At 40.4% G+C, this 12,804-nt stretch overlaps 1 protein-coding gene across 1 annotated transcript in view; it reads right to left on the minus strand.

Annotated features, from left to right (window-relative positions):
• Positions 1-12,804, minus strand: part of brinp2 (bone morphogenetic protein/retinoic acid inducible neural-specific 2) — a 210,102-nt gene that overhangs the window by 81,625 nt on the left and 115,673 nt on the right. Inside the window, exons 3-4 of the mRNA XM_062405324.1 lie at positions 8,211-8,401; positions 5,245-5,426 (exon numbers count right to left, since the gene is read on the minus strand). Coding sequence (XP_062261308.1) covers positions 5,245-5,426; positions 8,211-8,401 — 373 coding nt within the window. The remainder of the gene's footprint in view (positions 1-5,244; positions 5,427-8,210; positions 8,402-12,804) is intronic.

The raw sequence follows: 12,804 nt of genomic DNA on the forward strand, positions 1-12,804 counted from the left end.
CCAACTGACAGCAGCGAGTCGAGGAAAAGTAAAGTGACAAGTAAACTAAACTGAACCAAATTAAGAACTGAAACTCAGGAGACACGAAATTGGGGGCATCAATTTCATGTCTGGTTGCATGTATTTATCCTGCATGGACGGTACATATACATTAAGTGTCAACAAATGTCAGATGCTCAAGTGGAATGAATAGATTGTTAACACACACCTATGCCTACTTGCATATCATTATCGATGGATTTTGTTTTCAGAATTCTATTCTATTAGTTAGAAACCCAGATATTGACCAATCTTTTCTGGATCTGACAGTTAGTTTGAGGTAGGGATGGGCATAACTAATCGCTGATTGATTAATTGATCAATAAGAATTTTGTTGATGACATTATTTTTTAATCAATGAAAACTATTGCATGTTCGCTATGTGTCGGGAGGTCGGAATATGCGAGTTGCCCTGAACGCAGCACAGCAAGGATGTTAGCAGCTGGAGGAAGCAGCCCGGTGCTATCCTCCGCGGACAGACCCGGGTCTGGGTGAGGCTTTCCGGGAGAAAGGGCATGACAACAACCGGACTATTTTCACTGCATTTTAATATAGCCTATAAATAGTGAATTTTAATATAAAAATACTAATGATTAATCGAAAATCGATCATTAATTCTCCCGACGATCGATTAAGACAATTTAATCGAATGCCCATCCCTAGTTTGAGGCAATTCAACTTAACCGAATTTTATGTTCCCCCTGAGCAAAACCAAAGGGAAAGAGAGTGACTGGGTTATGGAGTTTATTTTGGGCTCAACACTGCCTTCCAGTTGAACTCAGAAACAACAGTGGTTGATGCTTTCCACTTTTGATTGCACACTTTGAAAACTCCACTCCTGCTCTCTCTCCTCTTCTAACCCTCTTCCCCTTCATTATCTGGAACAAATGTACACTTCATGCAAACCTACAGGGTGGAGGTGCTTCTCCTCACATTAAAATATTTTAGACTAGAACACGCAATGGTGGTCAGAATCTATGATCAGGCTCATGTACTGACTTACATACGTGAAGCTGCTCTTTAACCAGATCCCATGATTAGATTTTACATGTGACCTGTGTACGAAATAGGGCAACACGGTTCAGTATTAATATTGGAGCCATGTTAGGTGATATGGTATTGATGTGGTGCAAATTCCCAAAATAATGTGCAGTGAATTAATAGAACAACTCAGTGCCTACCTAAATACCTTTTTAATATTATGAAATTGTCTTTATATTACAAAGCGCAACTTAAAACAAACAGCATGGTCTGACAAGCTGTCAGGGACTTGATGTAAGTATTTTACTAGAGGCATTCTGTTTAACAGATAAGCCGTTGTATTTGTACCAAGTCCACTTAGCAGAATATCACTGGACCGACTGAAAACAGATTAACTAAAGTGGAAAAAAGATCTTGGTTCTTGACGATTACTTATTTATCTACTATTGTTTTGATGCATGCAAATTGTTTTAGGGCACCAGTCACTCATTAGCCTCCCCCCACAGACACAATTATCAACTCATTCAGGCTCATCAGATAATGTATTACGGCTGAGATGCCCAGCATACTTCAATGGTCAAGACAATTATTGTTCATTATTTTTGGCCACATATTAAAGTTGTGTATTGCTGAGATAAAGCTTGCCAGTAAAAAAATGCATCGCTCTCCGTCTCTCATCTTTCTTTTTAAGACTGCAGCTAAGCTTGACTTGATGCACTTTTATGGAAGTAAATCTGTGTCATCGGGATTTGAAACAAAAAAGACATTGAATTTCTAGCACTGAATATTTATGCATGGAAATTATGTATTTGAATGTTTTTCAACGTTTAAAATTCAACCGCAAAAAATTCAACCTCAAAAAATTCAACCGCAAAAAATTCAACCGCAAAAAATTCAACCTCAAAAAATTCAACCTCAAAAAATTCAACTGCAACATCCGGGGATCCAAGGAGGAGCAATCGATTCCAGATTCAAGATCGGGAGCGTGCTTGAGGTGCTTCGGTGAGTGTTTAAACTCTTCTATATGCCATCGGTGTAGTTTGTTTCTGTAAGATGTAGTAATAGACAGCTGACATGTGTACATTCACGGACTTTATTGGACATAAATTAAGTGGAACTTAAACAAGATGATTTTTTTTTCCGAACGGGCCAGTGACTGGCATGGGTAACGCCAGGATTTCAATTTTGGATGGGCCACTACTTAATAGGAAAAATAATACTTATTATATGATCCCTGCCTGACTTGTTTGTGTTTATCTGCTGTAGACGAGCTTTAACAGCGCGGTGCGCCGCTCTCTCTCCCGTTAAAAGTGAATGTCGCTCACCCAGCTCTCTCTCTCACTCTCTCGCTCCACTGTCAGCTGTAACCCTCAGCTGTTTTAAGACACGTCACACCAAGACGCTTTGACAGCTCTGACAACGCTGAAGCTACAGCCGAAACAGTAAGGACAGGGCCGGTCTTTCCTACAGGCGACATAGGCGGTTGCCTAGGGAGCCACTCAGAGGGGGGCGCCAAAAACTGCGCCGAGCCAAAAAATTAAAATATATTATATCTTAAAACAGCTGACAGGGCCGGGAAACCTTTCAAAATAAAGTTCCCCAGCCCAGCCGTGCCCGTCCTCCGCCCTCACGCCGCCGGTGGAGAACGGTGTCCCAGGTATGTGGGAGACACGTTACACCAAGACCCTTTGACAGCTCTGACAACGCTGAAGCTAACTCACCTTCGACATGCAACATCAGAGCAATATTGTGTCCCGACGTCGACACCGAGCGACCGTCTTTTCCAAAGAGAGGAAGGGATGTTCGGATTTGATTGTGTGGTAGGCAGCATTGATGAAAATAAATATGTATGCGAGTTAAAAAGATTTGATTTTGATTTGGCTTTTCGTGCATTTGGTTTAACACATGTAGTAACAGGAGAGAGAGACAGTGGAGCGAGAGAGTGAGAGAGAGAGCTGGGTGAGCGACATTCACTTTTAATGGGAGAGAGAGCGGCGCACCGCGCTGTTAAAGCTTGTCTACAGCAGATAAACACAAACAAGTCAGGCAGGGATCATATAATAAGTATTATTTTTCCTATTAAATAGTGGCCCATCCAAAATTGAAATCTGGCGTTACCCATGCCAGTCACTGGCCCGTTCGGAAAAAAAAAATCCGAACGTCATCTCGTTTAAATTCCACTTAGTTTATGTCCAATAAAGACCGTGAATGTACACATGTCAGCTGTTACTACATCTTACAGAAACAAACTACACCGATGGCATAAAGAAGAGTTAAAACACTCACCGAAGCACCTCACGCACGCTCCCGATCTTGAATCTGGAATCGATTGCTCCTCCTTGGATCCCCGGATGTTGCAGTTGAATTTTTTGAGGTTGAATTTTTTGAGGTTGAATTTTTTGAGGTTGAATTTTTGAGGTTGAATTTTTTGCGGTTGAATTTTTTGAGCTTGAATTTTTTGAGCTTGAATTTTTTGAGCTTGAATTTTAAACGTTGAAAAACATTCAAATACATAATTTCCATGCATAAATATTCAGTGCTAGAAATTCAATGTCTTTTTTGTTTCAAATCCCGATGACACAGATTTACTTCCATACACTTTTCATTAGCAGTCCTTGCAGTTACATGTTCTGCAGCAAACATTTCCTTTGTTTTTTATTAGGCATAAAAATTCCCTTCCATGTTCTCATAGTAATCAAGCTTTTCTCTTATGTCAAAAGGAGGATGCACTGAGTGGTTGAGCTGTTTATTGTGAAGAACTCATTCAGGGAAACGTCTTCAAGCAAACAGGAGCTTTTGGCGTCTCACTGAAATGGTCCGAGAGCCGACCCCCGTTCTCCTCTGCGTTCTGAGCTGCACGCCACTTTGAAATAAGCCACCTTCTTTCCAAGTTTACACCTCGCAAAGGCTCATTTAAACCAAATTTGATATTTAGGTTGAAGCACGGAAAGCTAGGCCCATCCACCCACACACCTGCTGTCCTCGCTCGAGAGCCAACAGATCTGTTCTGATGTGAATAATGTATCGCTTGGTTATGTTTAGCTTGCAGTCGTCAGGGTGTGTGTGTGTGTGGGGGTTGGGGATTTCGCGACCAGGCTGGAGAGATAATAGGATCTATTTTTTCTCCGTTCTATGAGTGAATTTTTTAACTAAAGTGCCATTTCCAATTAATGGTGAAAGGAGCATATCGTGAATTTTTGGGTAAATGACGATACAACAGTTCAATGGGAGTTGAGTTTTGGGTAGGCAGGTAAATAAAATAAAGGAAAGGACCTGTTTATGTGACATGAAATGGTGTTAAAGCATTTTTAGTGACTGACAAAATGTAAGGGCCTTTTTGAATGAAAAAAATTACGAGATACTAGAATTAATTTGTAATATTATGAGTATAAAGTTGTAATATTACCAAACAAAGTTGTAACTGAGAATAAAGTTGCAATTAAGAATAAAGTCGTAATGACACAACATTAAAGTCGTAATATTATGAGAATAAATGCTTTTTTTCATAAAATATTTATTTAATTTTGACATTATTCTCAGTCACATCATTGTTTTCCTCAATGTGCCCATAATACTTAATCTTATAAAAGAGAGAAACTTCTTTCTGGTATCCAACAGCTTTTTTTCTACAAAGGTGACAAGGATTTCCAGATGTTTATATGTTCTAATGTGACGCACATACGCCTAGAGGAAAGGACACAAATGGCCTTTAAACAATTCCAGATGGAATCCAGTAGAGAAGGGTAAGAAAGAAAGATTTGGATCCCATTGAGACATTTGCCATGCTATGGAGCCTCTCACTGCTGCAGAGCTTTTAATCCAGCCTTCCGCTTTAGAAAGAAGAATTGTCACGTCCTTGTGCGCTCTCTTCCGTCTCTCCCCGGCTGTTGAGCAATGATGCACCTTGGAAATAATCTTTGAAAAAGATTGTTTGTGTGCATAAGTTGACAAAAAGGCGACCTATTTGTCATAGTTGTAGCACAGAGGAATATATCCCAGAGGAACAGTTTTAGAGCAGGGTAAATGTTTGCGCGTCGAGCTTGATGGGTGGTTGTTTGTGAATGTGCAGAACGGCAAACACAAGTCTTCAAACTGCAAACAAACAGAGTGTTTTCGTGCCGTATATTGAAACAGACATTTCTTCGGGGCTGCTTGAAAGCAAAGAATACGCATCTATACAGTGCAAGTAATCTCCGCCACTGGCTGTGTGCGTGTGTACAGTACCTTGATGGCAGAGGTGGCGATCTGGAGATGGTGCAGGCGCCTCAGGGTGCTCTCTCGATCTGTGAAGTAGGACGCTGCCAACTGATGCAGCAGCTCCAGGGACACCACTGAACTGTTGCTGCTGCCTTCCGACTTCTTGTTCAGCTTCTGCTTGTCCAGGAAAATGGTCAAGGATTCCTCCCCTGTGGATCAATCAATAGCTTTAGTCAGTCTCTCTTCCACTGAATCTCTCTATTTCTGTTACAGTTAACATAACCTGATGTTTCCACAGAGGCAAAGGCAATTCCCTTTTTTTTTGCATAGCCAGACATGTCTCCACAGCACCGTGTGGTTGGGCTGCACCCAATAAGGTTTTTTGTAATTCTTCAAACCAGTAACAATAGTCTTGCTCGGCCCAAAGACCAGGATGCAGTGACACTTTTGCACAATAAAGCGTCAGGGGGGGACTTGTTTGGTGGAACACTGTCATTAAATGGGCTGATTTCCTGCTAAAGAAAAGGCCACAAAAACAGCAGAAGAAGTATCGACTGTGTAATTGCAAGATCCATATCTCCATCCAAACTTCCCATTGTCAGTATGAGGCTGACTCGCACTGAGGAGATTGTTGCTGTTTCCTGTAGAAAAGTGCAAAAATAAAATGGGCACCCTTTGGCAGGTTTATATCCATGTGGATCAGTCTAGTCAAACTACTTTCATCATAATATTTCACGCTGTCAAAAGAACAGGCTGATTTTATTCTCAGAAGAACTGAAAGTAGATTCTACTTTTTAATTTGACACTTGTTTGTTGGGCTGTCACTTTCTCACTGGTTTGCTGTGCAGGAGATAATACACTTCCCTTTGCGTCACTCCCTTTCATCAGACAATAATAAAACCATTAACACTAAAGCTAATTAACCAAAAACAACACACACACAACAGACCACATTTTCTTATTTAGGCAGCTCCCACAGACACTGCAACTGAGTCTAGGAAGTATTTTTCTTTTTAAATAACTAATGTAATGTAAACTTGTTCCACATAGGCCTACACTGATTTAAATGAACAATGAGTAATACACTGGTGTCCCAGGAAGTGTTGCTGATCAGTGCCAGTCACTAGCTGTTAGCTAAATGGTTGGTGATCTTTCAAACCTTCTGAAAGGTCGGAGGTCTGTGTATTTGTGGAAGTTCTGAACTCCTGAACTCTCTCCTCTGCAGAAGTGAACAGGCACTTTTCTCAAACACATGGGAAAATCCAATTTTTTTCCATAGGTGTAAGAAAAAATAAGCGTTTTATTATTTAGCAACTAGCTTCAGCTGCAGGCTAAAAACACATCTCTTCCAACTACGACTTGGCTAAGAAGATGGGCTAGGAAGATGGGCTAAAAATAATAGTAAGTGGACTTGAATATATTGCACTTACATGTGACACATTGTAGTTTGGCTTTTTTGAAGCTTATGTACTTATTATTTTTGCTGTGTTGGGTTTGTACCCTTGTGTTTGAATGCACTTATTAGAAGGTGCTTTGGATAAAAGCGTCAGCTCAATGATATATAATTTAATGTAATATATTATAATGACAGTAGCGGCAAAGAGACCAATGCTTTAAAGCCATTCAAGGAATCACAGATAAAGTCCAAAAGTTAAATTAGCAGAGATTTAAACCAGGATGTTCCAGAATGGCCGTCTTATTACAATACAGTATTTTTGCACAATATTTACCTTTCGCTATGGTCAGTGTTATAGTGTCAATCCCAACGTGTAATGCGTGTGAGTGTCCGAAATCAGAATGTACCGGTTGTTATAGCCTGTCTTATAAATTCAGTGGTAACAGTGATCAAGGGTGTCATGTGACAGCACCTCAGAAAAGCAAGTACAACAAGCTAAAATCTGATCAACAGAAGCACCAGATAATTCCTCCCATTTTTTGGGTAAGTATGTTTTACGTTTGAAAGTCACAGTTTGTCATTTTAACCCAGCTAACACTTGCAAAAACAGCAGTTTGATGTAACCCCGCAGGGAAAACTGTAGAACAAAAGACAAAATTGAGCTCTGGGATGTGGGCATTTTCTCAACTACAGTCTAATCAGTATGCAGACTGGCTTAGCCCATTTACTTGAGGCTGTTAATTACATATAGAGTATAAATATAAGTCTTCCAATGCATTAATCTCTGCTTTATGTCCCACGCTGATACGCCAGTGCAGACACTCAGTGTTAAGTGGCACCAATGCATGTGTAAGTTGACGCAAACACAAAATATCAGAGAGATTTGAGGGAGAGACTAGATTTGGGGTTAAACCAGATGGTGGTGCTTCCAGTTACTGCTGGTCCAGTATCTGACAGCACTGCTAGGTGAAGGTACCAAGGGATATTCAGTATCAACAGGTCGTCTTTGGTCCAATTAAAGTCCATTATATCACTGGTAATAACCTATCCCCTACTACATTCACAGTATATCATAGGGTTTAGCTGGCCTACTTTTCAGAATCTGTGCTGCTGTGTGAGGACCGGCATCAGCAGTGGGTCGGGATCGTGATGCCGGCGCTTTGAACGCAACACAAGCCGCACGGAAATCGATACGGCTGGTAATTTCTGTTTTGTGAGTTACTTCTCTCCTCTGAGATCATGGGTAATCAGAAATCCAATAAAGAGACGGAAACATACTAATAAATGGGTCAATTTGATCTCATCTCTGCGTTGTGAGTCTTTTGCCGCTGCACACAACATTCATCAGAGGGAAAGATGAGAGGAAAAAATTCCGAGGAAAGCAACCTTGGTTGAATGCTTGAGGTGCAAGGTATGGTCTTTTTGCAATTGTTGCTTTTTTTCTCACTGTAACTTGAAAGGAAAGAGCAGCAATAGATCCTGTGCCTCAACCAGCACTTCTGTACAAAACACTATAACTCCTCCGAGGCTCTATTTTTGGTGTGTCTCGACACCTCCTAATGTGAGAATAAAGGTGACACCTGCAGTCCTTCCTTACCTCCCAAGGTAGCAGAAACGAGGAAGTGGGTCCCATACTTCTTGATGAGGTTTTCGTGGATTTGCTGCAGGGTGGGTCGTCGCCCCAGTAGCCGGAGGTTGCGCAGGAACTCTGGAGCTAAGGGCAACGGAGCTTTGAGGGAATCTCTCTTCTGTGTGGCCAGGCTGTTCACCTTCCAGTGGCTGAACTCCCTGAAATGATGAACACATTCAAAGGTTCAACACTCTAATAAGACGGAGTGGGTACAAATACAGACACACACAAGAGAGACTGAGAAAGGTACCTGAGTACATTTTGAGGAATGAAAAGGAGGTTAAAGGTACTACTAGAGCATCACAGTCTAACTGAACTAACTCATATAGGTAGAGGACATCAATGAAGATGTCAGCTTGATAGAACAAGATTCTAGAGCTTTTTGGTGATAATAGCAAACATTACTGCTGATGTGCTGATAACAAAATCACAATCCTTGTTACGGAATCATAACACACATATTTCTGTGCTGTTCTGCCTGAGCAGAGAATCTCCTGCTTTTGTTGATATGAGAAAAGCAAACTACAGCGTTGTGCGCACATTTTGCTTTGTCCAAAACACTACCTTCTGTCTTTGGAATCTCCAATTTAGATGCAAAGACAAATATATTAACTTTAACAGGATGATTAAAACAGAAAGGATCCCTTCACATGGACAACATTTTGTTCCAACTATCTGCTTAGGTGGCTGGTTGCATTTAAGGTTTTTTTCTGGATAACTTGTAGTTATCCAATGCACAAGACAGATGTGAAGGAATATCAGCGTCCCAGCTTACAGTTGTCCATTATTGACTAGAAGGTAAAGAAGCCTATTAGAGAGTAATCCTCAATATGCCATTATCTCGTCATCTACAGACACTAAGTCTCCAGAGTTTTTACCACAGCAAAGCAGAGTGTACTGAGATCAATTCTGACCAGGGTGTTTGTTGACTGTTCAGCCAGTGGATCCTGATCATGGATCGGGGTGGCAGCTGATCAGAGAATATGTACTTCTGTCCAACCTGGGAGAGGGATCCCTCACATGTCTTTTTCTTAAGTTATTACATTTTAATCCCCCGTTGGTATGTTTTCATGGTATTATTTCCTCACTCTGTTTGAACGATACGGACAAAGGAGAAGCCTTATGCGAGAAACTGTGATTTGTTAAGATGGGCTAAACAAATGATATTGTATTGATTGATTTTTTTTTTTTTCTCCCAAATCTAACCAGGTGTCTCTCTGCCAGTCTTTAGTTTCAACCCGTAAGATCCTTAAATGGTTCATCACTATTTCATACAATCATCCCAATTCTAAATTGCACTCAGGTTAAAGGCTTACAAAAGATGTGTTGAACAGGCAAGACTTGCATTGGCAAGCCCACTGGGAATCATCACCTGAGCATTTTAATGTCTGTAAGCTGATCGGTTTGGTTGACAGCTCACAAATAAAATGTTTCGCGACAGAAGGTAACTCTTTTCAGAAGTTAAGATGGCGAGTGAATACTGGATTTACATTTCTCCGGTGGCTAGAAACATGGCTCTGAATGAATGTGAGCATTGCTCTCTGCTTGTTTTCATAAGATAATAATAATGTATGTTCTGTTTGTCAATTTCCATGCTTACCAAAAGTAGCAAGAAATCAAACAAAATCATAATGATTACTCACAGAATGAAGAGTGATTTTGAAATTGAATCAGAATACACAGATCTTTGAATAGTGTCTTCTGTCATTTTATAATAAACAATTGTAAATCAGAAAAATTTGACTTTTGCGTGATTGTTATCTATAATGAACCTTAAGCATTCAGTATGTTCAGAAGTTTCTGCTCCCAACGAGGATTCATATTGAAATATTATATTTCCTTAAAACTTACTAAAGAGGAGAAAGCCCATACATTTCAGCTTTTACAGGGTTTATATATATATATATGCAATGAGTGTTGGAGTTATTCTGTTGTAGGCTTCCTTCAGTTTTCAGGGTCATTGTTGGTTCTATCCCTCAATGTTGGCAAGCTGTCCACACACTGATGTAGATCAGCAGCCCCCCTGAAGCTAACTCCTCACTGCTTCACATATGGGAGGATGCAGATAATGCAGTCATTTCAAAGAGTTCATTTGAGTTTATGACCCTGTTTTATCCAAAGCATATGCTGACAAAATAGTAAACCAAAACACATGAGCGCTTAATAACAAGTGCTGTCTGCTCTATCCAAGTGAAAATGTCAACATAAACAAAATAATAAAAAATGCATCTATGTTGCTGAGAGGAACGAATAAAGAGACTAATGTCAGCCTCATCCTCTCAGGAACCCGTGACCTGGCCGGGCATGGTCACAGTATCTGGAGCACTATGGGACTGGGTGACATTTAGATTCCTACATTTCAAAAACACCCCTGTTCTTTGGCTGTCCAGACAAATACCAGGCAGCAGCACAAACACTGTTTCTGCTCCGCTGGTCATTGGAAGAAAGTAACACAGTGGAGAAACCAATAGCGCCTGACAATCATTTCAACACCTCACCCATTCACACAGCAGCACCCAGAGGTGTGTAAATATTATGCAAATACCAGCAGAAAAGTACAGACCCATCTGCATAAATTAGGTGCAAAACAAGAGGCACTGACTATTAGCACATTATTTCCTCCAAACAAAATACCAGGAGTGTCCTTCTGTTTCCCCAGGAGTGTAATCTCTCTCTCTCTCTCGCTCTCGCTCTCTCTCACACACACATGCACAGAGGGAGGTGCATACACTGTATCACTATCTCCGTTTCCTACCGGCTGCCTATCTGAGGTCAATAGTTTACTATTACATACAACAGTGGTTCTCAACCTTTTTTCAGTGAAGTACCCCCTTCGAAGAAAAAATTCTACCGAGTACCCCCCAAAAAATTTTTGGTTAAAAGAAAGATGTAATGTGATTTATTAAGCCTTGGTACTAGACACATTCAAATTTAAAACTCCATCAATGTCCATAACATTGCTCATTTGTAGTTGTCTCTCTTGAACTATTTCGAAATAAAAAGATATAAAAATAACTAAAGACTTTTATTATTATCTCAATATAAATAAAGATTTGTGCACCTCAAAATAATTATCAACTTAAAGTGACCTCTTAATAAAGATATGTTCTCAAACTGAACTCATAAACTTAATTATAGCTAAACTTCTTCCCAAAAAATAAATCATTAACTTAGTTTTAAATAAAAGATTAGCTCAAAACATATTTTTTTAATATTAATCATCTTAAAATATCTTCTTTAAAGATCGAAAAGAATACTGACAGGTAGCTTGTTTCCGCTTGCTTCTTGGAGGCTTTTCGCATCGTGTCTTGAGATGACCTGAATTCAGAAAGTTTCCTCTTAAAAAACTCAGGTGGCTTACCAACATGACTTTCATATTTGCTCGCTTTAAGGTCATACAATTTCATTTCCGCTTTTGTATTAGATGCTTTTATTTTGAAAGGGTACCGGTAGAGACGCGGACTTATTGTTATGAATCGTTAACTTCACAACGGAAAACTTTTACGTTTTAGCTCCCCTCCGAAGAGGCACTAGCTCTCACGGTGTTGTTTAGGGAAGGCTCTCTGCTCTGGTTTCGCCTTCTTTGGCGCTTGTCCCTCCGTGTTTCAGCAGCATTGCTGCTGCACTTCAACTCGACTCCATTGTTGAAGTTTTCATGGCAGGTGATGACAGGTGATGACAGGTGGCGTGTGCCAGGTTGGGTCAAACCATCGGTATGGGGGAGACTCTTTTTTTTAGGATAATTAAATTGAAAAGCCTACTGAATATGAAATTTAGTTCATGAACTTACACTTATATTTTATTGAATATTTGTTAAATAACAATTTTTCAAAGATTTTTGAATGGATGCTAATTTTAAATGTATATAAAAAAAATCTCAAGTACCCCCTGGAGTACCTTCAAGTACCCCCAGGGGTACACGTACCCCCATTTGAGAATCACTGACATACAACATCATGGTGTAATTATGCCGTTGACAGCATTGTGCTTAATAATGAAAAATGAATATGCATAAGGTCACTTGGATGTTCATACGGCAGCGAGGGACTGTAATAAGACTTGAGCCGCTGTTATGCATATTAGTCCTCAACGGAGAGCTCAGATTTGTAATTATTTAGCACCATGACAAAGCTTTCCATAGAGGGATTGGACCCCCGAGCATATGGTCAAACCAGTGCATCATTAGATGCTTCATTCTCCCATACTGTACCAATTAATGTCTTCAGCCTGGCCGCAGTCACAGTGCAATTAACACAAGATATCATTCACCCTGGCCACATTCTTCTTTCAGTAAAGTAGGACAACTCAGAGGAGCGCATACTGAGGGTACACTGCACAACTGCAGGCAAAAACTATATATGAGAGAGCAACTGTCGCTCTCTCACACCTATTTGTTTGCTCCTCCTCAGTGTGTAGCCTGGGTATGGCCAAGCTCAGGCTCCTGGGCTGCTTATGGCCCACAAGACGATGAGTAGAGAAACATGTCCTTTAGGATGCTCCCCTCTCGCTGCTTCAGTGTCAGGTCACAGTGAGGGTGAACGAAAGGCAAGTGCAGCTGCGA

The sequence above is a fragment of the Platichthys flesus genome, chromosome 14 (assembly GCF_949316205.1).
Source record: "Platichthys flesus chromosome 14, fPlaFle2.1, whole genome shotgun sequence".
NCBI lineage: Eukaryota > Metazoa > Chordata > Actinopteri > Pleuronectiformes > Pleuronectidae > Platichthys > Platichthys flesus.